Source organism: Prionailurus viverrinus, chromosome B4 (assembly GCF_022837055.1).
Source record: "Prionailurus viverrinus isolate Anna chromosome B4, UM_Priviv_1.0, whole genome shotgun sequence".
Classification (NCBI taxonomy): Eukaryota; Metazoa; Chordata; class Mammalia; order Carnivora; family Felidae; genus Prionailurus; species Prionailurus viverrinus.
In genome coordinates, this window is record NC_062567.1 from 71629246 (window position 1) to 71651785 (window position 22540).

The 22540-nt window shown below is 36.7% G+C and overlaps 1 protein-coding gene across 2 annotated transcripts in view; it reads right to left on the bottom strand.

Moving 5' to 3' along the window:
- The window catches only part of RPAP3 (RNA polymerase II associated protein 3), a 43417-nt gene that overhangs the window by 17421 nt on the left and 3456 nt on the right, over positions 1–22540 (bottom strand). For both annotated transcript variants that reach the window (XM_047865159.1, XM_047865160.1), the window contains exons 3-10: positions 21692–21832; positions 17660–17782; positions 16717–16844; positions 7331–7452; positions 6544–6614; positions 5294–5419; positions 4227–4354; positions 239–360 (exon numbers count right to left, since the gene is read on the bottom strand). In XM_047865159.1, the coding sequence (XP_047721115.1) occupies positions 239–360; positions 4227–4354; positions 5294–5419; positions 6544–6614; positions 7331–7452; positions 16717–16844; positions 17660–17782; positions 21692–21832 (961 nt within the window). The remainder of the gene's footprint in view (positions 1–238; positions 361–4226; positions 4355–5293; positions 5420–6543; positions 6615–7330; positions 7453–16716; positions 16845–17659; positions 17783–21691; positions 21833–22540) is intronic.

Below are 22540 nucleotides of genomic sequence, written 5' to 3' on the forward strand. Positions count from 1 at the left end.
TCCACTGGCAGTTAGCCAGATTAGACTATATGCTATTAAAGTAAAAGATAATCAGGTCCACTACGGAAGCCATATTCCTCCAAATATGCAAACTATGAATGATCTAAACTGTGAAAAAAAATTTACTTCTCTAAGTTCTGTATTCTTGAACCCTGCAAAAGCTACATGAATCTCTGCTTCTGTAATTTGGCAGTCTCATCAGGACAAGTGAGTGACAGTTGTCATAAAACAGTCGTACCTTGTTTGGCATCATTTAACTTTCCCAAAAATGTTCTTGCCGTTCCTCTCCTGGCAAAAGCTTTAGAGTATGAGCCGTCTAATAAAATAGCTTGTGTGCAGTCTTTTTCAGCTTCTTCATATCTATTAAACACGACAAAATTACCAACTGGAAAATGCAGCTTATAGAAAAACTTCACATAAACTGGAGTTTCTAATGTAAAAAGCAGGCATATTATTTCAACTAAAAACTCCCAAATCTGTCTTTGAAGGAAGACCATTTCTTTTTTATTCTTCATTCTCACCAAAACTTGGGACCATCTGGTAAGGAGGGAAAAGGTACCAGATTAAAAGAAAGCCAGAAAAAAGTGTGCTGGAAGGATGCAATAGAATGATGGTAAAGCACAAGCAGAGCAGACGAAAGAATCCCACTGCTGGCAGCCTACCTCCCCTCTAACTTTACGTGCAGTACACATAAGTACTACACTAACAATTAGAACTGGCACTAATTTTCAAATACAGCTTCATGAATATTTACCCACAATAGACACCACCTAAGGAAAACAAGACCATGGGACTTAGGACTCCTTATATCATCTAACGCTTTTCATAAATTCTACTCAACCATGCAACCAGCTATCAATTCAGTCAGACTGGGTAGTGCTCTATAAAAACAAAAAGCTAAGGAGACCTTAAAAAAAAACCCAAAAACTTAAGACCCTCCTATATTTCAAAATGACATTAATGAATTACTGTAAATTTATTTGGCATGATAATGGTATTGTGGTTATGTACAAAAAATCCTTTAGGGATTAGATGTCATAATACCTACGATTTGCTTTACAATAATTCAGAGAGAAAAAAGCTAAACGTAACAAAAAAAAGTACGGCTTGTTAAAACTAGATGATTTGGTACATGAAGTTTATTATATTACTTTCATGAAAGCTGCAAAAATTTCATAATAAAAATATTCTAAAACAGGAGAATCTCCTGTGATTACATTCTCCCCAAGGCCTACATGACTGCTATCCTACCCTTGAAACAAGACCTCCTAAGAACAAAATAAAATTTCTAATGAACTTAAACATCCCTTAATCCTTTAATTCGCTTTTCAATGAAAGAAAGAGTATGTCTGTATATGTGCAAATGTGTGTGCCCTATGCCTCTACCAATATATTTTCTACTTTGCTGATTAGGTCATTCTCCCATTCAAGACATGAGCATGGCCCCCTCACTTTTCAGGGTACAGTACTTTAAAGAGCACAAAGCCAAGGGCTTGTCTGGCTCTCCAGCCTTATCTCTATCACTGGACCCTACATAACAGTCATAATACGAACCACTTGCCCTTTCAGAAGTTACATGAACTTTTCCACTCTTGTGCCTTTATACCTGAACTGGGACACTCAACCTATTTTTCACCTCTCAACCTATTCTTCACTCTCACTGATCAAAATAATATATCTCTAGTTGTGTCTATTTTTTTAATTTTTAATATCTATTCATTCTTGAGAGAGAGAGAGAGAGAGAGAGAGAGAGAAGAAAGAGGGAGAGCGGGCAAGGGGCAGAGAGATACGGAGACACAGAATCCGAAGCAGGCGCCAGGCTCCGAGCTGTCAGCACAGAGCCCAACACAGGACTCGAACCCACAAACCACGAGATCATGACCTGAACCAAAGTTAGATGCTTAATCGACTGAGCCACCTAGGCACCCCATGTTTGTCTGTTAGTTTAAATGAGGATATATATAAACAAAATTTACTTATATGACAGGAATTCCTAACCTGAGGTCCTTTGAGAGATGTGAAAAGCTGAATGGAAAAAATACTACATGCTTATTTTCAGTTACTTACTTTAAATGGGATTTAGCTTTTCTTTCCATTATAACTGCAGACAATAAACCATGGTAGCAAAAGCAGTAGGTGATTTTACACTAGTAAGTATCACTGATATTTTCATATCACATTACAACTGTTACAAACATCTCAAAATACTATTTATGCTCACCACTATTTCAGAATTACAGTAGTAATTTAACCTGCTGTTTGTTTGTATGTGATCACAGAATCCCTGTTTATAAATGCTCCTATGACCTAACTGGCCAACTATCGGGCAACTCTGTCCCTAGCAGTCATTCAGATGCCAAAGAGTAAGGTCATGTGTTATCACAATGGGAACACAATCATCTGTGCACCTTTTTGGGTATTTCCTATCCACACTTATCAGTTCATCAGTATGTGGAAGAAGATGTCACAGATCACCCCAAACCTAAAGTTTCACATTATGTCTTTAAAAAAAATTTTTAGCTTTAAATTTACCTGTATTTTTTTTAAAGTAGGCTCCATGTCCAGCATAGAACCTGAACTCACAGACCTGAGATCAAGATCTGAGCTGAGATCAAGAAGTCAGACGCTTCACCAACTGAGCCACCCCAGCACCCTGAATTCGCCTATATTTTAAATGTAGTTTCTCATTTTGTTGTGGTATGTATATCACTATATCACAAATTTTTAAAAACTGTTTCAATAAAATTGATTTCCTTTGTACTCTCAAATATGTAATTATACATGGAAAAATACTATTCTGAAGAAGGTTCCCCATGCAGCCAAAGGGGTCCATGGCACCAAGGTAACTACGAATCCCTATTTTAAGTATTTACATGGTTTTTTCTTAAATTCTGTCACTAGTGTATAAAATATTATTACAACAGATATAAAGAACCATGAGACACAGTTTCTGCCGTCAGATATTATCCTGATTGTCCAACTTGGAACCCCTGAGTACATCCCGAACAGTTGTTTAGTACCATAGGACCAAGTTTCAGCTGTATATATATAATCAATCAGCTTATCTCAATGGCAACAATTCTCTTTTGTGATGTATGGATATGCATATATAAAACACTTCCAGATAAAAATGTGCCCAAAAGGTTCTGAGGTTAAAATAATTTTTAGGGACACCTGGGTGGCTCAGTCAGTTAAGCATCCGACTTCGGCTCAGGTCACGATATCACAGCTTATGAGTTTGAGCCCTACATCGGGCTCTGTTACTGACAGCTCAGAACCTGAAGCCTGTGTCTCCCTCTCTCCCTGCCCCTCCCCACTCAAGCTGTCTCTCTCTCAATAAACATTAAAAAGATTTTTTTTAATAATTTTTAAATCATTAATTCAGAATAACACGCATGAAACAATTAATGTTAAATTGTGTAATGGCAGACTATTAAAAGTGGGAAAAGGGGCGCCTGGGTGGCTCAGTCGGTTAAGCATCCGACTTCAGCTCAGGTCACGATCTCGCGGTCCGTGAGTTCGAGCCCCGCGTCGGGCTCTGGGCTGATGGCTCAGAGCCTGGAGCCTGCTTCCATTCTGTCTCCCCCTCTCTCTGCCCCTCCCCCGTTCATGCTCTGTCTCTCTCTGTCTCAAAAATAAATAAAACGTTAAAAAAAATTTTTTTTTTAAATAAATAAAGCGGGAAAATAGGGGCACCTGGGTGGCTCAGTCGGATGAGCATCCGACTTTGGCTCAGGTCATGATCTCACAGCTCATGAGTTTGAGCCCCGCGTCGGGCTCTGTGCTGACAGCTCAGAGCCTGAAGCCTGCTTGGGATGCTGTGTCTCCCTCTCTCTCTGCCCCTAACCCACTCACATTCTGTCTCTGTTTCTCTCAAAAATAAACATTAAAAAAAACAAAAATAGTGGGAAAATAATAACAAGAGCTAATATTTACCGAATACATACTGATATTCAGTCTCTCTCTCTCTCTCTCTCTCTCTCTCTCTCTCTCATTTAAATTTAATGCTCAGCTGCTTCTGATTCTGTGTGTGTCTCTCTCTCTGCCCCTACCCCACTTATGCTCTCTCTGTGAAAAATAAACATTAAAAAAAATTTTTAATAAAAAATAAATTTAATGCTCAGGAGTAAATAAATTATATTTTATTTAATTGTCTATCTAATAAGCCAACTTATGGTAAATTTCATTTTCACCCTGAAAAGCTATTAAGTACATCCAACACTTACTTCTGAATCTTCAGATAGGCCATTGCTCTGTTAGCCGGAAGAAGGGCATTAGTGCCATCTGCTGCTATTCCCCGAGTGTAGCATTCAATTGCCCTTTCATATTTCCCCTCTTTGAAAAATCCATTCCCCTATCATTTTGGAGAGAAATATAAAGAAGAACGAAAAAAAAATGCCAAAAACTTAGTTGAATTCAAATCTTAAGTAAACACTACGAGAATACTCAACAATATTAAACCAGTAATTAAAGTATATTTTAATGTTAAAAATCTAGTCCATGATATATGCTTTAGAATGTTAGTTTAGGTGGTTTTTTGTAATGGCATTCTTCTCTTTTCAGAACTAAAAAGAAACATACACTACTATACTACTTTGCAGCATTAACCATTATTCTACTAATTAAATGTTAAAGCTTAAATTTAAAAACACATTGTAATATAGGCTCAAATATTATACTCTAGTTATACCAAAGGTTGCACAATAGAATTTCATAACCCAAGTAATTTTTGTGAAAGGACAGAGTACCAAAATTGTACAGTTCATTCTTTGGTAACATTAACATGTCTAAACACAGGATAAATTAAACCATATTAGAATGTGCATACCAGATTACCCTGTAACATTCATTTATAGGCTTATCACAATCAATAATCATTCCATAAGTATTTATTAAAAATTTTCTGTGGATCCATGAAAAACTATAGATATATTAAATTAAATCTCAACTCACGATTTCTAAACGGATTTATCAGAAACAGTCTAGTGTGAATTAGTGGAAAAATAATTATATATAAGAATGAACTGTAACTTATTTCTATGCTAAATTTACATCTATATGTAAATATGTTAAAATAATCAGAGTAATTTGCTCCCTAAACTATGTTTTTTTTTTTTAATTATGTGCCAAGTCATCAATTACTCAAGTTTTGAATTATAAGCTCCAGAGGTTTTTAGTGTAATTTGCAACTCCTACTGAAGAATTTAAATATTAGAGAAGACAGAAACAGATGAACAAGAAACAAAGAGCAAATTCAACAAAACATATGTATGTTGAAATCCCTCTGGATTACCAGATCTTTCTGTGAAATGGCCTGCTGCTTATTCTGTTGCTGTTCAATTTGCTTTTTCTCTTCTTCAGTTGTCTTAATCATTGTATCAGCTCCCTTTGGGGATGAATTTTCTTTGGATGCTAAAGCCTAGGAGACACAGTAGTCCACTAAAATAAAACAAGTAATACAAGATGCATACATATTTCATTGTGAAATACTAAATTACTCAAATATATTAGAATTTCTACATTTCAAATTAATACTGAAATAATATCTTTTACTCTAATTCAAAATCTAATTCAAATTAAAAAACAAAACAAATACATAATAAATTTAATACACATCTTATTCCAATTAAAATCACTAATGGTAGTTGTTCATTTATTTATCCAACAAATATTTACTGAAATTCTACACAGGCCAGGCATCATCCTAGAAACTATTTTCAAAAATAAACGGATAATCAAGACATCACCAAATTTCTCAAACTTCATATTCACAGTCATTACTTGACCTCAGTCAAAATACAAAAATATATAACACAGTTCACAATTATAAGACAGTTGATATATTTATCAACAGATTTTATGTGCTATAAGTAACGGCAATATTTAAAAGCAGATTTTCCCCAATCATTGTCACTTTTTTCTCAAAGTTTCAATGCACAGCACAATAATTATAACTCTGATTCAACAGCAAAGTGAAAGGAATATGTAACTGTACACTATAATTTGACAAAAAACTTTTTAAGTATTTTCTTACTGTTAAAAAATTAGTATTGTTTTTGCTAAGATATAAACTATAAATACAGAACAACTTAAAACTAACAAAATCAAAGAAATATGCAAAAACTTAGTACAGAAATAACAGCACAAGCCAAAAAGAAAAATTATGGGGATAAAGAAAAATAATTGTCATCTGGGAAAAAATAAAGCAGCAGGAGTTGAAAAACCTCCAGTGATTTTTTTTGAAGATTTTAAGTAATCTCTACACCAACAGTGAGGCTCAAACTCACAACCCCAAAATCAAAAGTCTTATACTCTATACCAAGTGGGCCAGTCAGGTGTCTCTCAGATGACTTTTTTAAATGATGATTCCTAGGGATCCTGAACTATTCTACTTCCTCTAGCTTGCAAATTTGTTTAGTAAAACTGTACAGTACAAAGAATTAAAATTAAAAAAAGTCTATATTAAGTAATCTATGGTACAAAGACTATGCAAAAACCTTTTAAATAAATGTTAAGTAATGCACTTACATAACTATGTTTTACCTGATTAATTTTCCTGAGTTCATTCGTTGCTTCAAAGTTATTTGGTTCTAGTTCTAATACTTTTTCATAATCTAAGTAAATTTGAAGATAAAGAATATGTGAAAGACAAGATATTAAAAAATTCCATAGAACAATCATTTGCTACATGTGACAAACAGGCATGCATCCTGCAGCAAAATTACGAGGAACCAAGAAATACTAACCAACAGGAGGTTACTGGACTATCTCCATTCTCCACCAAGACAAACAAAATCCTAACAGAATCCCTTGCAAATCACCCTCTTCCACCAGCCCCAGGAAGGACACTTACTATCATTAAGTTGTACATCTTAAAACCAGAAACAGCAGAATCCTATTAGATTATCAACTTTATTCAGATTTTATGATTTATAGTACACAAACTTATTTTATGGAGTAACAAAAGGCTTAGACTTTACAAATGAACAAAAACATGTCAAGGACTCTATGTGCCGTGCCTCTCTGCCTCACGATATCCAACAAGATGCTTTAATCCCTATTTTACGGCTGAAAAACTGAAAATCATTGGGGACCCACAACCTTCCCCTTGGTCACATAGCTAATACACAGTGGAGTAAGAATTTGAACCAAAGTCTGATTGGTGGCAAATAATGCATTCCTTCCCAAAGTAGCAAAAATGAGATTTCTTCAAATACAGAAAGCTCTCTGAGGGTACTAACTGTGATTACCTAGTATTCTTTGTATAGCATCTGTTAAGTTAAACTATTAAAGAATGTTTTAGATAATAATAAGATGAAAATATTAATACCTTTTTTGGCATCCTCTAACTTTTGCAAAGCAAATCGAGCAGCACCTCGTCTTGTATAAGCCTTGGTGTAACTTCTATTCAAGGCAATTGCTAAATTACAATCAGACTCAGCAACAGCAAATCTGCAATTTAAAAAAGTTGAAGTTAATAATATTCATTTGTCAAACCAAAACTTCAAAATTTGTTTCTGAAATACCATCTTCTTTTATTTACTTAAGGCTACTGAAAAGCATTAATTCATGATGGTGAGACGTAAGTAACATTCCCTCTAAAGGAAAAAGAATGCCCACTACCACTGCTTTCTGTCAGTATTATATTAGAGGTCCTGGCTAATGCAGTTTCACAAGAAAGAAATATACAGCTAAAAGACTGGAGAGGAACAAAACTCAGATGATGTGATGGTCTACCTAAAAAACTCAAAACAATCTGGAGACACTGTTAGTAATAATGAAAGTTTGCAAGGTGACTGCTTTACTAAAGATAAGCAACAACAACAAAAAAAAAACCAGAAATAAATCTAGCAAAAGATATGTAAGACCCATATGCAGAACATTTGAAGACTGTCTTCAAAAACATTAAAGACTTAAGTGAAGATGTATCATATTCATGATTTATACTAAGTCACAAAACCATAGCAATATAATTCTCTCCAAACTGATCTATAAATCCAAAGCAATTAGAATCAAAATACCTACAGAATTTTTCAAGGAGTTTGACAAGATGATTCCGGTATTTACACTGATAAGCGAAAGTCCAAGAATACCCAAGACATTCCCAAAAAATAATAAGGTAAGAATACATGTCCTATGCCAAATATGGAGACTTATTATAATGCTATAGCAATTAAAGTTAGTATGGAATGAGTTATACGGATAGGCAACAGATCAACTGGAGAACAGAATGATGAAAAAAGAGATCCATGTGGGACACCTAGGTGGCTCAGTGGGTTGAGCTCAGTGGATTTCGGTTCATGGTCTCATGGTTTATGAGACTGAACTCCACATCAGGCTCTGTGCTGACAGTGCGGAGTCTGCTTGGCATTCTCTCTCTCCCTGCCCCTCCCTTGCCCTATCAAAATAAGTAAATAAACATAAAAAAAAGAAAAAGAGATCCATGCAAACTAAGCATACGACAAGGTGGCACTGCAGATCCATGGGGAAAGTGTGGATGTTCAATAAATAAGACTGACATGAGTGAAATAGTCATATGAAAAGATGTGAAATTAGACTTCTACCTTCAGCATACATACAGACTTAAACATGAAAATTAAAACTTAAAAACTTTTAGAAGAAAATATAGAAGACTACTATGAGCTCAGCATGGGAAACTACTGTTGTAACAAATTATATATTTTAAAGTGCTAACCTCTAAAAAAAAATCAATAAATTGAAATATATTAAATTAAGAATTTCTGCTCATTGATACTTCACAGAGAAAGAAAAAAAGCAAAGCTGCAGATTGGGGGAAAATAATTATTATAAACAAAACACTGAAGGATTAGTATCCCGAAAGAATTCTTAAAAATCAATAGAAAAACAGACTTACAGAAAAATGCCCAAAAGACAAAACAGGCATTTCACAGGGAAACAAAGGAATACAGGTGGCAAATAAATATATAAGATGTTCAACCTCATTAGCAGTTGTGGAAATGCAAATTAAGACCAAGGTGAATTACCATTTTGCACCCACTTGACTGAAAACAATTAAGAAGCCCGATTCTACCAGTGTTGGTAAAGACACGGAGCAAGCATCCACACATACTCCTAATGAGAACATAAACTTATACAACTACCTTTGCATTACTTGTACAACTGGTCATCACCATGTAAGTAGAACATATATATACATCCTGGGACCCAACCCCAAGAAACCTACAAAACTGTCAACATTATCACTGCTTTAAGGAAGGGAGAAAAGGGTGGTAGGGAGGGAGAGAAGGGAGGAAAGAGGGAGAAGAAAAGGAAAGAGTGAAAGAAAGGAGGCAACCAACAATCCAGCACCAGGAAAATGGATATAGGGAGGAAGCCCTGGTGGTGAAGAAAGATAACAGAGAGGAGAGCACACCGGGAAACGCACGGGGAGAACACTTCCCCAAAGCCACTGGTTTGGAAAACAAGGGACTAATTTTCTAGTTTCTGCAACCAGCAGGGCTCAAAGCCAGGAGTTTTAGAGGTCATAGGGCAGGGCTGGGATAGAGCCCTGAAGGGCACTGCCCTACTCCTGGAGGGCAGGCAGGCAAACAACCCTGGGGCAGACAGTACAGTGATCTGAGGATCCCCTAAAATTGTTCCCTCTTCTTGGAGCATATCTATGAGAGGTGGCTTTCAAAAAGGGGCCTCTCCGGGGATGAAAGAATCATTTCCATCCCCCCACACCTCTCAACGTAGGCACAGAGACACTGACTGAGGGCAGCTAACCCAGACACTGGCTATTTAACCTGCTTTGCTCCAAATCCCATGACCCTGAGCTACAGCGATTGCCCTTCTTGGTCAAAACTGCATCCATCCTGGCACAGTGAGACCCTCCTCCAGAAGACCAGCGAGGGTCCCCACCAGACCAGGTCCCTAAAGTCTGGAGTTTTAAAAGTCAGCAGCCTTGGCTACAACAGAGCCCAAAGTGCACTGCACTGCTCCAGGCAGGCAACATGGAAAGAGCATGAAACCAGCAATCTGAAAACCACCTGGGATGCACAAGGGAAAATTATTTGCTCGTCTGGAATGCTTCCCTGAGAGCACAGAGACCCTCTCTGAGGACAAAGGAGCTGGCTGACACCAGTTCCCTCCCCTACCACCCAGCATAAACCAACTTCAGTAAACAACACGGTGCCAACACTGGCTGCCCTACCTGCTCACACCAAGTCACACCCACCTGTGCTCCACTGGCACTGCTTTTCTCAGGCAAGAGTGCCTAAGTCGCAGAGCAGCGGGCCCCTTCCTCAGAAAGCCAGCAGAAACCTCTGCATGCACCACATCTACTGGCCACAGAGTTCTGCAAAGCTCTGGTTCTAGTGGAAGTAGACTTAGGTCTCATTTAATAAGTGGACCAAAGCACACCTAGTTAAAACTCCCCATACTCTGGCTAATACAAACACTGCCCACTGCAGGCAAGGAGAGCCTCTGCAGATGACTGACCTGAAAGACAGAGCAGCCAAAACCCAGCAGCAGAGTGCATGCAGCACACACCAGAGACACTTCCCGAAGCTCCAGGCCTTGGACACTTATATGACCTCTTCTTCACAAAGCCATGACTCTCAGGAGCAGGAAACATAACAGGCTTTTCTAACACAGAGGAGAAGACAGAGACTCAGACAAAATACCAACATGGAGGAATTCATCCCAATAGAAAGAACAAGAAAAGATCCTGAACAGAGATCTAATGGAAAAAAAGCATAAGTAATATGCCTGATGGAAAATTTAAAGCAACACTTAAAAGGATACTTGGTGGTCTTGAGAAAAGCATGAAAGACATCAGGGACAGCCGTACCACAGAGAAAAAAGAGCTAAAAAACAGTCAGAAATGAGAAATGCAAGAACTGAGATTTGACTGCATGTAATGACCACAACGATGGAAGAAGCAGAGGAACAAATAAATGATACAGAAGATAGAATAATGGAAAATAATAAAGCTGAACAAAAGAGAAGAATTATGGATCACGAGAATACTAGGGAACTCAGTGATTCCATCAAATGTAGTAATGTTTGTATCATAGGAGTCCCAGAAAGAAAGACAGAAAAGGGTGCAGAAGGTTTATTTGAGGAAATAATAATTGAAAACTTCCCTAATCTGGGAAAGGAAATAAACATCCAAATCCAGGAGGCACAGAGAACTCCAATCAAAATCAACAGAAGCAGGCCAACACCAGACATATTGTAATTAAACTTGCAAAATACTGTGATTAAAAAAAAAAAAAAAATCCTAAAAGCAGCAAGACAAAAGAAGTCCCTAACCTACAAAGACCCATAAGGCCAAGCTGCAGATCTCTCCACAAAAACTTGGCAAGCCAGAAGGGCGTAGCATGATACATTCAACACACTAAATGGGAAAAATATACAGCCAAGAATACTCTATCCAGCAAGGCTGTCATTCAGAATAGGAGAGATAAAGAGTTTCCCAGACAAACAAAAACTAAAGGAGTTCGTGACCACTAAACCAGCCCCGCAAGAAATATTAAGGGGGACTCTTTGAGTGGGAAAAGACCAAAAGCAACAAAGACTAGAAATGGATAGAGAAAATCTCCAGAAACAACAATAAAATAACACTAAATTCATATCTATCAAGAATTACTCTAAATGTAAGTGGACCAAATGCTCCAATCAAAAGACGGTGTCAGAATGGATTAAAAAAATAAGACCCATGTATATGCTATCTATAAGAGACTCAGCTGCAGACTGAAAATGAGGGGATGGAAAACCATCTATCATGCAAATGGAAGTCAAAAGAAAGCCAGAGTAGCAGTATCAGACAAACTAGATTTTGCTTATTTTTTTTAAGTTTATTTATTCAAAAGAGAAAATGCACGCATGTGTGCAACCGGGCAAGGGACAGAGACAGAGAGGATTCCCAGGATCCCACGCAGGCTTTGTGTAGCCAGAACTCACAAACCATGAGATCATAACCTGAGCCCAAATCAAGAATTGGGACACTTAACTGACTGAGCCACACAGGCGCCCCAGACAAACTAGATTTTAAACCGAAGACAAGAGAGGAAGAAGGACACCATATCATAATAAGGGGACTATCCAACAAGATGATCTTAACAATTATAAATATTTATGCCCCCATATGAGAGCACCAGATATGTACAACAATTAATATCAAACCTAAAGAAACTCATTGATAATAATACAATAACAGTAGGGGACTTTAACACCCCACTTACAGCAATGGGAAGATTATCTAAGCAGAAAACCAGTAAGGAAACAATAGCTTTGAATGACACACTGGACCAGACAGACTTAACAAGTATATTCAGAATATTTCATTGCAAAGCAGAATACACATCGTTTTCAAATGCACATGAGACATTCTCCAGAAGAGATCACATACCAGGTCACAAATAAGGCCTCAACAAGCACAAAAAGAGAGACATCATACCATGCATATTCTCTGACCACAATGCTATGAAACTTGAAGTCGACCACAAGAAAAAATTTGGAAAGACCACAAATACATGGAGTTAAACAACATGCTACTAAAGAATGAATGGGTCAACCAGGAAATCAGAGAAGAAATAAAAGAATACATGGAAACAAATGAAAATGAAAACACAACGGTCCAAAACCTCTGGGATGGAGCAAAAGCAGTCATAAGAGGGAAGTATATAGCAATACAGGCCTATCTCAAGAAACAAGAAAAAACTCAAATAAACAACCAACCTTACACCTAAAGCAACAAGAAAAAGAACAAATGAAGCCCAAAGCCAGCAGAAAAAGGGAAATAATAAAGATTACAGCAGAAATAAAGGATACAGAAACTAAAAAACCACCAGAACAGGTCAATGAAACCAGAAGCTGATTCTGTGAAAAAATTAGTAAAATTGATAAACTCCTAGCCAGACTTATCAAACAGAAAAGAGAAAGAACCAAAATAAATGAAATCACAAATGAGAGAGGAGAAATAACTAACACCACAGAAATGCTAACAATTATAAGAAAAAAACTATGAAAAATTATATGCCAACAAACTGAAAGACTGGAAGAAATCGAAAAATGTCTGGAAACATATAAACTACCAAAACTGAAACAGGAAGAAATAGAAAACTTGAACACACCAATAACCAGCAAAGAATCAATAATCAAAAATCTCCCATAAACAAAAGTTCAGGGCCAGATCAACTTCCCAGGGGAATTCTACCAAACACTGAAAGAAGAATTAATACCTATTTATTCTCAAACTAGTGCAAAAAAATAAAAATGGAATGAAAACTTCCAAATTCATTTTATGAGGCCAGCATTCCCAATTCCAAAACCAGACAAAGACTGCTAAAAAAGAGAACTAAGCTCCAATATCCCTCATGAACATGGATGCAAAAATTCTCAACAGAATACTAGCAAATCAAATCCAACAATACATTAAAAAAATCATTCACCACGATCGAGTGGGATTTACTACTGGGCTGCAAAGGTGGTTGCAAATCAATTAACGTGATACACCACATTAATACAAGAAAGCAAAAGAACCGTATGATCCTTTCAATAAATGCAGAAAAAGCATTTGACAAAGTACAACATCCATCCATGATAAAAAAAATCCTCAAAAAAGCAGGGATAGAGGGAACATATCTCTACATCACAAAGGACCTATACAAAAAAACCCACAGCTAATACCATCCTCAATGGGGAAAACTGAGAGCTTGTCCTCTTCCAGTCAGGAACAAGTCAGGGATGTCCACTCTTACCACTGTCATTTAACACAGCACTGGAAGCCCTAGCCTCAGCAATCGGACAACAAAAAGAAATAAAAGTCATCCAAATTGGCAGAGATCAAACTTTCATTATTTGTAGATAACATGATACTCCATACAGAAAACCCAAAAGATTCCACCAAAAAATTGCTAGAACTGATATACAATTCAGTAAAGTCGCAGGATACACAATCAACATAGAGAAATCTGTTGCATGTCTATACACCAATAATGAAGCAGCAGAAAAGAGTAATCAAGGAATCCTTTTTACATCTGCACCAAAAATCGTAAGATACCTAGAAATAAACCTAACCAAAGATGTAAAAGATCTGTACTCTGAAAACTATAAAACACTGATGAAAGAAATTGAAGACAACACAAAGTGGAAAAACATTCAATGCCCCTGGATTAGAAGAGCAAATACTGTTAAAATGTCTATACTACCCAAAGCAATCTACACATTTAATGCAATCCCTATCAAAATACTACCGGCATTTTTCACAGAGCTAGAACAAACAAGACTAGTATTTATATGGAACCAGAAAAGACCCCAAATAACCAAAGCAATCTTGAAAAAGAAAGCAACACTGAAGGCATCAGAATTCCAGACTTCAAGTTATATTACAAAGCTGTGGTCATCAAGACAGTATGGTACTGGCACAAAAACAGACACATAGATAACCCAGAAATGGACCCACAAATATATGGCCAACTAATCTTTGACAAAGCAGGAAAGAATATCCAATGGAAAAAAGACAGCCTCTTCTGGGCACCTGGGTGGCTCAGTTGGTTAAGCATCTGACTTCGGCTCAAGTCATGATCTCATGTATCGTGGGTTCGAGCCCCAACTGTGCTCTGTGCTGACAGCTCAGAGCCTGGAGTCTGCTTCGGATTCTGTGTCCCCTCTCTCTCCCATGCTCATACTCCCAAGCTCATCCTCTGTCTCTCTCCCATGTCTCAAAAATAAATAAACATTAAAAAAAAAAAAATTTTAAGCCTCTTTAACAAATGGTGTTGGGAAAACTGGATAGCAACATGCGGAATGAAACTGGACTACTTTCTTACACTATACACAAAAATAAATAAATTCAAAATGGATGAAAGACCTAAATGTGAGACAGGAAACCATTAAAATTCTAGAAGAGAACACAGGTAGCAACCTCTCTGACCTAAACCATAGCAACTTCTTACTACGCATGTCTCCTGAGGCAAGAGAAGCAAAAGCAAAAAAGAACTACTGGGACTTCATCAATATAAAAAGTTTCTGGGGGCACCTAGGTAGCTCAGTTAGTTAAGCATCTGGCTATTGATTTTGGCTCAGGTCGTGATCTGGTGGTCATGGGATTGAGCCCTGTGATGAGCTCTGCACTGATAGGGCACAGTCTGCTTGGCATTCTCTCTCTCCTTCTCTCTCTGCCCCTCCTCCACTTGTGCTCTCTCTCAAAATAAATACATAAACATTTAAAAAAATAGCTTCTTCACAGCAAAGGAAATAATCAATAAAACTAAAAGGCAATCTTCAGAATGGGAGAAGATATCTGTAAATGACATATCTGATAAAGGTTTAGTTACCAAAATCTATACAGAACTGATCAAACTTAACACCCAAAACAACAAATAATCCAGTGAAGAAGTGGGCAGAAGACATGCATAGTCATTTCTCCAAAGACGTACAGACGGCTAACAGACACATGAAAAGATGCTCAACATCACTCATCATCAGGTAAATACAAATCAAAACTGCAATGAGATATCACCTCACACCGGTCAGAATGGCTACAATTAACAACACAGGAAACAACAGATGTTGGTAAGGATGTGGAGAACAGGGAACCCTTTTACCCTGCTGATAGGAAGGCAAACTGGTACAGCCACTGTGGAAAACAGATGGAGGTTCTTCAAAAAGTTAAAAAGAGGACTACCCTAAATTCCAGCAATTGCACTACTAGAAATTTACCCAAAGGATTAAAAAATACTAAATACATGCACCCTGATGTTTATATCAACATTATCATAGCCAAATTATGGAAAGAGCCCAAATGTCCATCAACTGATAAATGGATAAAGAAGATACGGTATCTATACACAACGGAATATTACTTAGTCATCAAAAAGAATGAAAGCTTGCCATTTGCGTCAACACAGATGGAGCCAGAGAGTATTATGCTAAATGAAATAAGTCAGTCAGAGAAAGACAAATACCATATAATTTCACTCATATGTGGAATTTAGAAAACAAATCAAATGAACTGGGGTGGGAGAGAGAGAGACAAAGCAAGAAACAGACTCTTAACTTTCGTGAACAAACTGAGGGTTGCTGGATGGGAGGTGGGTTAGGCTGGGGTGGGGAGATAGGTTAAGCAGATGATGGATATTAAGGAGTGCACTTGTAATGAGCATCAGGTGTTGTATGTAAGTGACGAATCACTACATTCTATACCTGAAGCTAACATTACACTGTATGTTAACTGGAATTTCAATAAAAACTTGGAAGAAAAAAAAAAAAAATGAAGACCCCATCCCCACTTTCAAGGGAAGATGACAGTTATCTTTTTATGATGTATGGTTCCCAAATGCTACTCTGCATGCAAATGCCAAAATTTGGGACAAATTTTTACCACTTTATGTTGAAAATCTGGAAAAGAAAGGCCATGTGGGAAATTTTTATAAAGCCAAATTGATTTCATTTAAAAGACTGCTCTAAGATTATGTCCTTAATACTGCCAAATGCTCTTTTGTTCAAGAAATTATAATGAAAGCAAATGATTGTAGGTTTGTTTTACTATGCTTAGTAATGAGAATAAAAAGTCAGTAACACTATTAAAAAAAAAAAAAGAAGAAATATGTGTCTGGAGTTTCTCTACAACTTTTCAAGGCTTATCTCTGAATATTATGTCATTGCCTGAGTGTATGAAAGATTCTTTTCTTAAATCAGTGTCGATACACACATAAAATATTCACAAACATTATGGAAATGCCTTACTTTTTCAACCTAAAGTATGCTGACGCTCTGTTTGTTGGCAACACAGGATTATACGGATCAGCATCCATGCCTTTGGTGTAGCATTCAATTGCTTCATCATATTTTCCTTGTTTGAAGTATTTATTGCCCTGAAAAAGCATATGAGTCAGATACATACTGGCACAGAATTCCAGAGACATTTGCTTTCAATATTATGCATAGCTTTCTAACTCATTAGCTCTGTAATCAAGGTTAACAGTAAAGAAAAGAGAATTAAGCAAAACGGTCTTTCAACAAATGCTGATAATTCACTATATAGTCATAGTATGGGCACAATCCAAAAGCCCTGGTAGAAAAATGAGTAACACACCTAGCACTATACACTTTTTACTGACAACAACCCACAGAAATGTAACAAAAGAAAGGCATCAAGATGAAGTTTAATCTGAAAAGAGTTTCATCTTTTTGAAAAGCATTATTAGTTTTATAACAAGGCTTTTCCAAAGAGGGATGTTTAACATTCCAAAAAGTAACCAAAGATGGCCTGTGATACGGAGGAGTGGAATTTAATACTCATGTCACGCTGATTTTAAGTTACTTTTGTCTACTACAAAAAATCCTAAAACGACTCTCTGTACAGTCCATGCACTTTACATATAATAATTCCCTTAATATTCATAATAACCCATTGAAATTTACTAATAATATTAATCTGATATTTACAGTTAAGAAAACTGAGTTACAAGCAATTTAAAGAACTTGTCACAGGATCTGAACCCATGTAATCTGGTTTCAGAGCATACATTCCTAATCAACAAGCTCTACTCTCTCTTGATATGGGTACAGCCAATAAAAACTTAAAATTTGAATACCCCCCAAACTATGTTGAAGAAATACTGGGAGCCATGTGATTTTCTACATATCCTGCTTACATGAAGGAAACTAATGCTAACCTAAAGAATACCTTTTCTTTTAGAGTAAGAGCCTTTTGTGAATCTACATGAATCCCATCTTCTTCTGACTCTGATTCCTGAGACACAGAATCATGGGTACTCTCTTCTTTATCAAGCTCATCAAGGATGCTGTCCTGAAATTGTAAGTAGGAAAACTTAGTGTTCATAACTACATGACCATTAAAATAAAGAAGACATAAAAAAAGAAAAAAAAAAAAAAAAAAGACACTCAATAGAACTTAGCTTGTTATCACCTAAAGACCTAAAGGTCTAAGTTGCTTTCAACCCAAATAACCCCTCCTGGTTAGGATTATATCCAGAGAAAAATGTACCCTAGAAAACCAAGATCCAAACCACTTAAAGAATCTACCTTTGGGGCACCTGGGTGGCGCAGTCAGTTAAGCGTCCGACTTCAGCCAGGTCACGATCTCGCGGTCCGTGAGTTTGAGCCCCGCGTCGGGCTCTGGGCTGATGGCTCAGAGCCTGGAGCCTGTTTCCGATACTGTGTCTCCCTCTCTCTCTGCCCCTCCCCCGTTCATGCTCTGTCTCTCTCTGTCCCAAAAATAAATAAACGTTGAAAAAAAAAAAATTAAAAAAAAAAAAAAAGAATCTACCTTTGAACACATAAAGTAAGCTAAGTCAATAGGGTCCACAAAACACCCCTAAGTCACAAACTATTAGTAGTGAGGTATTAGCTTGACATAACCAAAGTTTGCAAATAACCCCAAATTAATATAATAAACAACCAATAGCCAAGAGAGTGTTTTTTACTAAAACGCTTTTTCCTTCCTTAATCTTAAAACATTAAAAACTGCTTGCAGAACACAGTAACTCCTAATCGTCAAAAAACCTATGAGGTAAGTATAGTTACCCATTTTCCACTGCAAGGAACCAAAACACAGAAGTTTGTTAACTCAAAATCACTCAGCTAATAAGTGGTCAAGTCAGGATTTGAACCCAGGCAAATCTGACTCCTCTGTCCGCGGCTGTTATATTGTTTCTCAGCGAATTCCAAAAATATAGCAGACTATCAAAGAAAATATGTATTATGCTAGTCCCGCAATTCCCAATCTCTTTGGGATCACACTTTCCTTTCATGGTAATAAATCATCTCATGAACCCCATCAATATATTTTAAATATATATGATAAAAGAATGGTTTTTACAAAGAGATTTTAAACTAGTAAGCATTAAAGAGTTCGCTAAAGCTCATTTAAATATTTTTTAAAGTTTTTATTTATTTTGGGGAGAGAGAGGCAGAGTGTGAGTGGGGGAGGGCAGAAAGAGAGAGAGGGAGAATCCAAAGCAGGCTCCAGCCTCTGAGCTGTCAGCGCAGAGCCTGACGCAGGGCTCCAACTCATGAATGGTGAGATCATGACCTGAGCCGAAGTCAGATGCTTAACCGACTAAGCCACCCAAGCACCCCCACTAAAGCTCATTTAAACAAAAACTTCAATTATGTAAACAAAATCGTTTTTGCATTTAACAAACAGCATACTATTTTATATTAAAAAAAAAGTATTGACAAATTAAAAAATAAAATCTATGCTTAGTTACACTGAATGAACATTAAGAGATAGACTGAAGCTTAGCTGTGTGTTAGCATGAAGATTCCACAAATACCACCACCCTACCAACATTAACGAGACAAGATTATCCATTCCTGCTATGTTTATATGTGTATAACACCACCAGCAGCAGGACACTAAAGCACGATGCTCAGATCTCAAAACAGGAGCTCAATCAGTATCTGTGAATGAACAAACGTTTGTGTAGAAAGCACCTCTCTAGGTAATGATCTGAGATGATGCTTTTCAAGAAAAAGCATTATAAGATACCACCTTATGAAAAGGAAAAGGCTACATAATGAGGGGTAAGGTCACAAAAAATGAAAAGTGGACTATATAATACTCAGCAGAGTAAAAGTCATGTTCAGAAAGTATCATTTCCCACAGTAATAAATCCAAGACCTAAAACCATACTTCTCTTACATCAGGACAATACTGAAACAGATAGCAAACTATTTAATTAATAGTGCCAGCTCCATCTTGAGTCAATTAGCCTTGGTTTCATTAAGAAAAATACAACTAATTTGGAAAACCACTAAGCAGTATCTTCTAAACCTAAATGTGTATATAAAGTATGACCTGGCAAATTCCCCCTGGATGCTTATATCCATCAAAAGACACATACAATAATGTTCATAACAGGTTTGTTCATAATAGCAACCCAAATGTATGTCAACAGAAGAATGGATACACAAATTGTGATATACTCTCACAATGGAATTCTGATCAGCAATGAAAAAAAGAAATTACTGCTACTGACAATACAGATCAATGTCAGATAATGCTAGCAACCAAAGCTAAACAAAAAGAGTGCATACTATATGATACATTTATATGAAATTCCATAACCGGCAAAACTCATCTAAAATATTAGAGATCACAACAGCAGCTACCTTTGGGGGGCAATCAACTGAAAAGGGAGGTTTCTGAGATGCTGGAAATGTCTTATATCTTGATGTGGATGGTGGTTTCTCAAGTATATATATGAGCAAAAATTCAGATTTTTTTCATTTACTGTATGTATAACCTCAAATAAAAATGTTAAACAGTAAAGTGCAAATAAAATAACAAACACAAAAATCACAAGAGTGGTTATCTATGGAAGTAGAGGGGGAGAAAAGAAGATGGGGTAGGAAAGGAGCACACTGGTAGCTTCAACAGGACTGAAAAATTCTCTCTAAGTTATATGGTGGGCTCACATATTCATTTTATTATTATGCTTTAGACCATATATCTTCACTTACTCTTTTGTATAAATCGACTATTACATTAACACTTTCAGAAAGACTAAAAAGGAATATATATTTCAGATCAATCAAACCAAATCAACCCTTAAGGTGGGTGAGAGTCTAGAATAAGGCTGACCAACAGATTGCCTTTCACAGGCTGACCTAATGATGGCTGCTTGAAGCACTACGTAGAGGGTTCAGAGGCAGAGTACTGGTGGTAATTTTCCAGTTACACCATGTGTTACGTGTGGGAGATGGGAGGCAAACAGATTTACCCTCATCTAGAAGGGTGAAGCCCATTCTCTGGGGATCAAGATAGGCCTACTTTTGGGGCACCTGCGTGGCTCAGTTGGTTAAGTGCCCGACTTCAGCTCAGGTCAGGATCTCGCAGTCCGCGAGTTCGAGCCCCACGTCGGGCTCTGAGCTGATGGCTCAGAGCCTGGAGCTTGCTTCCGATTCTGTGTCTCCCTCTCTCTCTGCCCCTCCCCCGTTCATGCTGTGTCTCTCTCTGTCTCAAAAATAAATAAACATTAAAAAAAAAATTAAAAAAAAAAAAAAAAAAAAGATAGGCCTACTTTTATTGTCCCATAGCCACAGCCCCAAGACTAGACACTAAGACATTCCCTCTCAGCCAGTATTAGGTCCTTCAGTCTATAAAAACATATAGCAGAGTCCTTCTTTTCTGGGAGTTATTACTATCTTAGAATTCTGGCTGTCTAGGGATTAGAGACGGCGGGGAGGAGGGATGTGGGTGCAAGTATTAACAGACAGCACAAGAGAGATCTTTGTGGCGATGCAATATTTTTGAGTTCTAAATGCCATGGTGGTTACCCAAGTGTTCATGGGATAAAATGGCACAGAACTATATACATTGTACCATATCGATTTCCTGGTTTTGATACTGCACTGTAGTTAAGGAAGATATAACCACTGGGGTAAACTGGAAGAAGAGTACACTGGACCTCTACATATTATTTTTGCAAAAAGAGAAAAAAGGAAGAAAAAAATAGGAAAAAAAGAAAAGAACACTGGCTGTTTTAGCCACTATACACTGAAAGAGGGCTGCAGGAGAAAAAAATAACGTAGCAAATTGAAGAGCACTATGAATGAATTTGTATCCACATAAAACAATCCAAATGACAAAAACAAGCATAAGAACTTTATTTTTCATTTAACCCATGACTCTTAGCTAACTCTAAGATAACTTTATTCAAATACTAAGAAGCACAAGAGTAGATTAACTTACCACATCAAGTTTTGCCCACGCTTCATAATCATAAGATTTTATCCTGTTTTTTGTGTTTTCATCTTTGGTTTTTTTAGAAGACTCTTTAGGTTTGCCTTTCTTCTTTTTCCTAAAATTCCCATTTCGAATAGGAGGTAAATTCTAGGGACAGGGGAAAAAAAACACACACAACGTTTTAAGCCCTGCTCTATTAATTACATTTTTGTGTAACCAGCAATGTTTATAATTCACACTAAATTATACCTTCAAGTAGGAAGTACTTTTTATTTTTTAAGTATGTAAAAACATCAATTTACTATCTTCACTTATAATAATTCATGCCTGAAATGTTAAATTCATTCTCTGACAAATGTTGAACATTGTTTAGTCACAAGAAAAGTTAGAATCTAGAAAGTTTCATTATACATTTAATTTGCAATCCTAAACGCACACTTCCAAACCTGCCTGATCTTCAGCCTTACTATAATGAATTAGCAGTAGTACAACAGCAAACTGAACTGCCTCCACATCATTAGTATGAAAAAGCTATCCATATTTAAATGCATACTCTTAAGAAAAACGTTTGGTTGTACCATCTACATTTTACGCTAATAGTGTATGTTAACATATCATGAAGTATATAATCATATACGATCTGTATAATATATATATACACACTAAATATTGTATGATGTTACTCATTTACCTTAAGAATTATCACATGGCCTTCCTTTCAGGAACTATTCGCTAAGTCTTAAAACGTCTTCATGTAATTAATATAAATAATTACAAAGACTTTAAAAAGCAGAATTTTTCAGAATGCCGACAGGCAGCAAATCACTTCAAATTCAGTATTTTCACAAAACATTT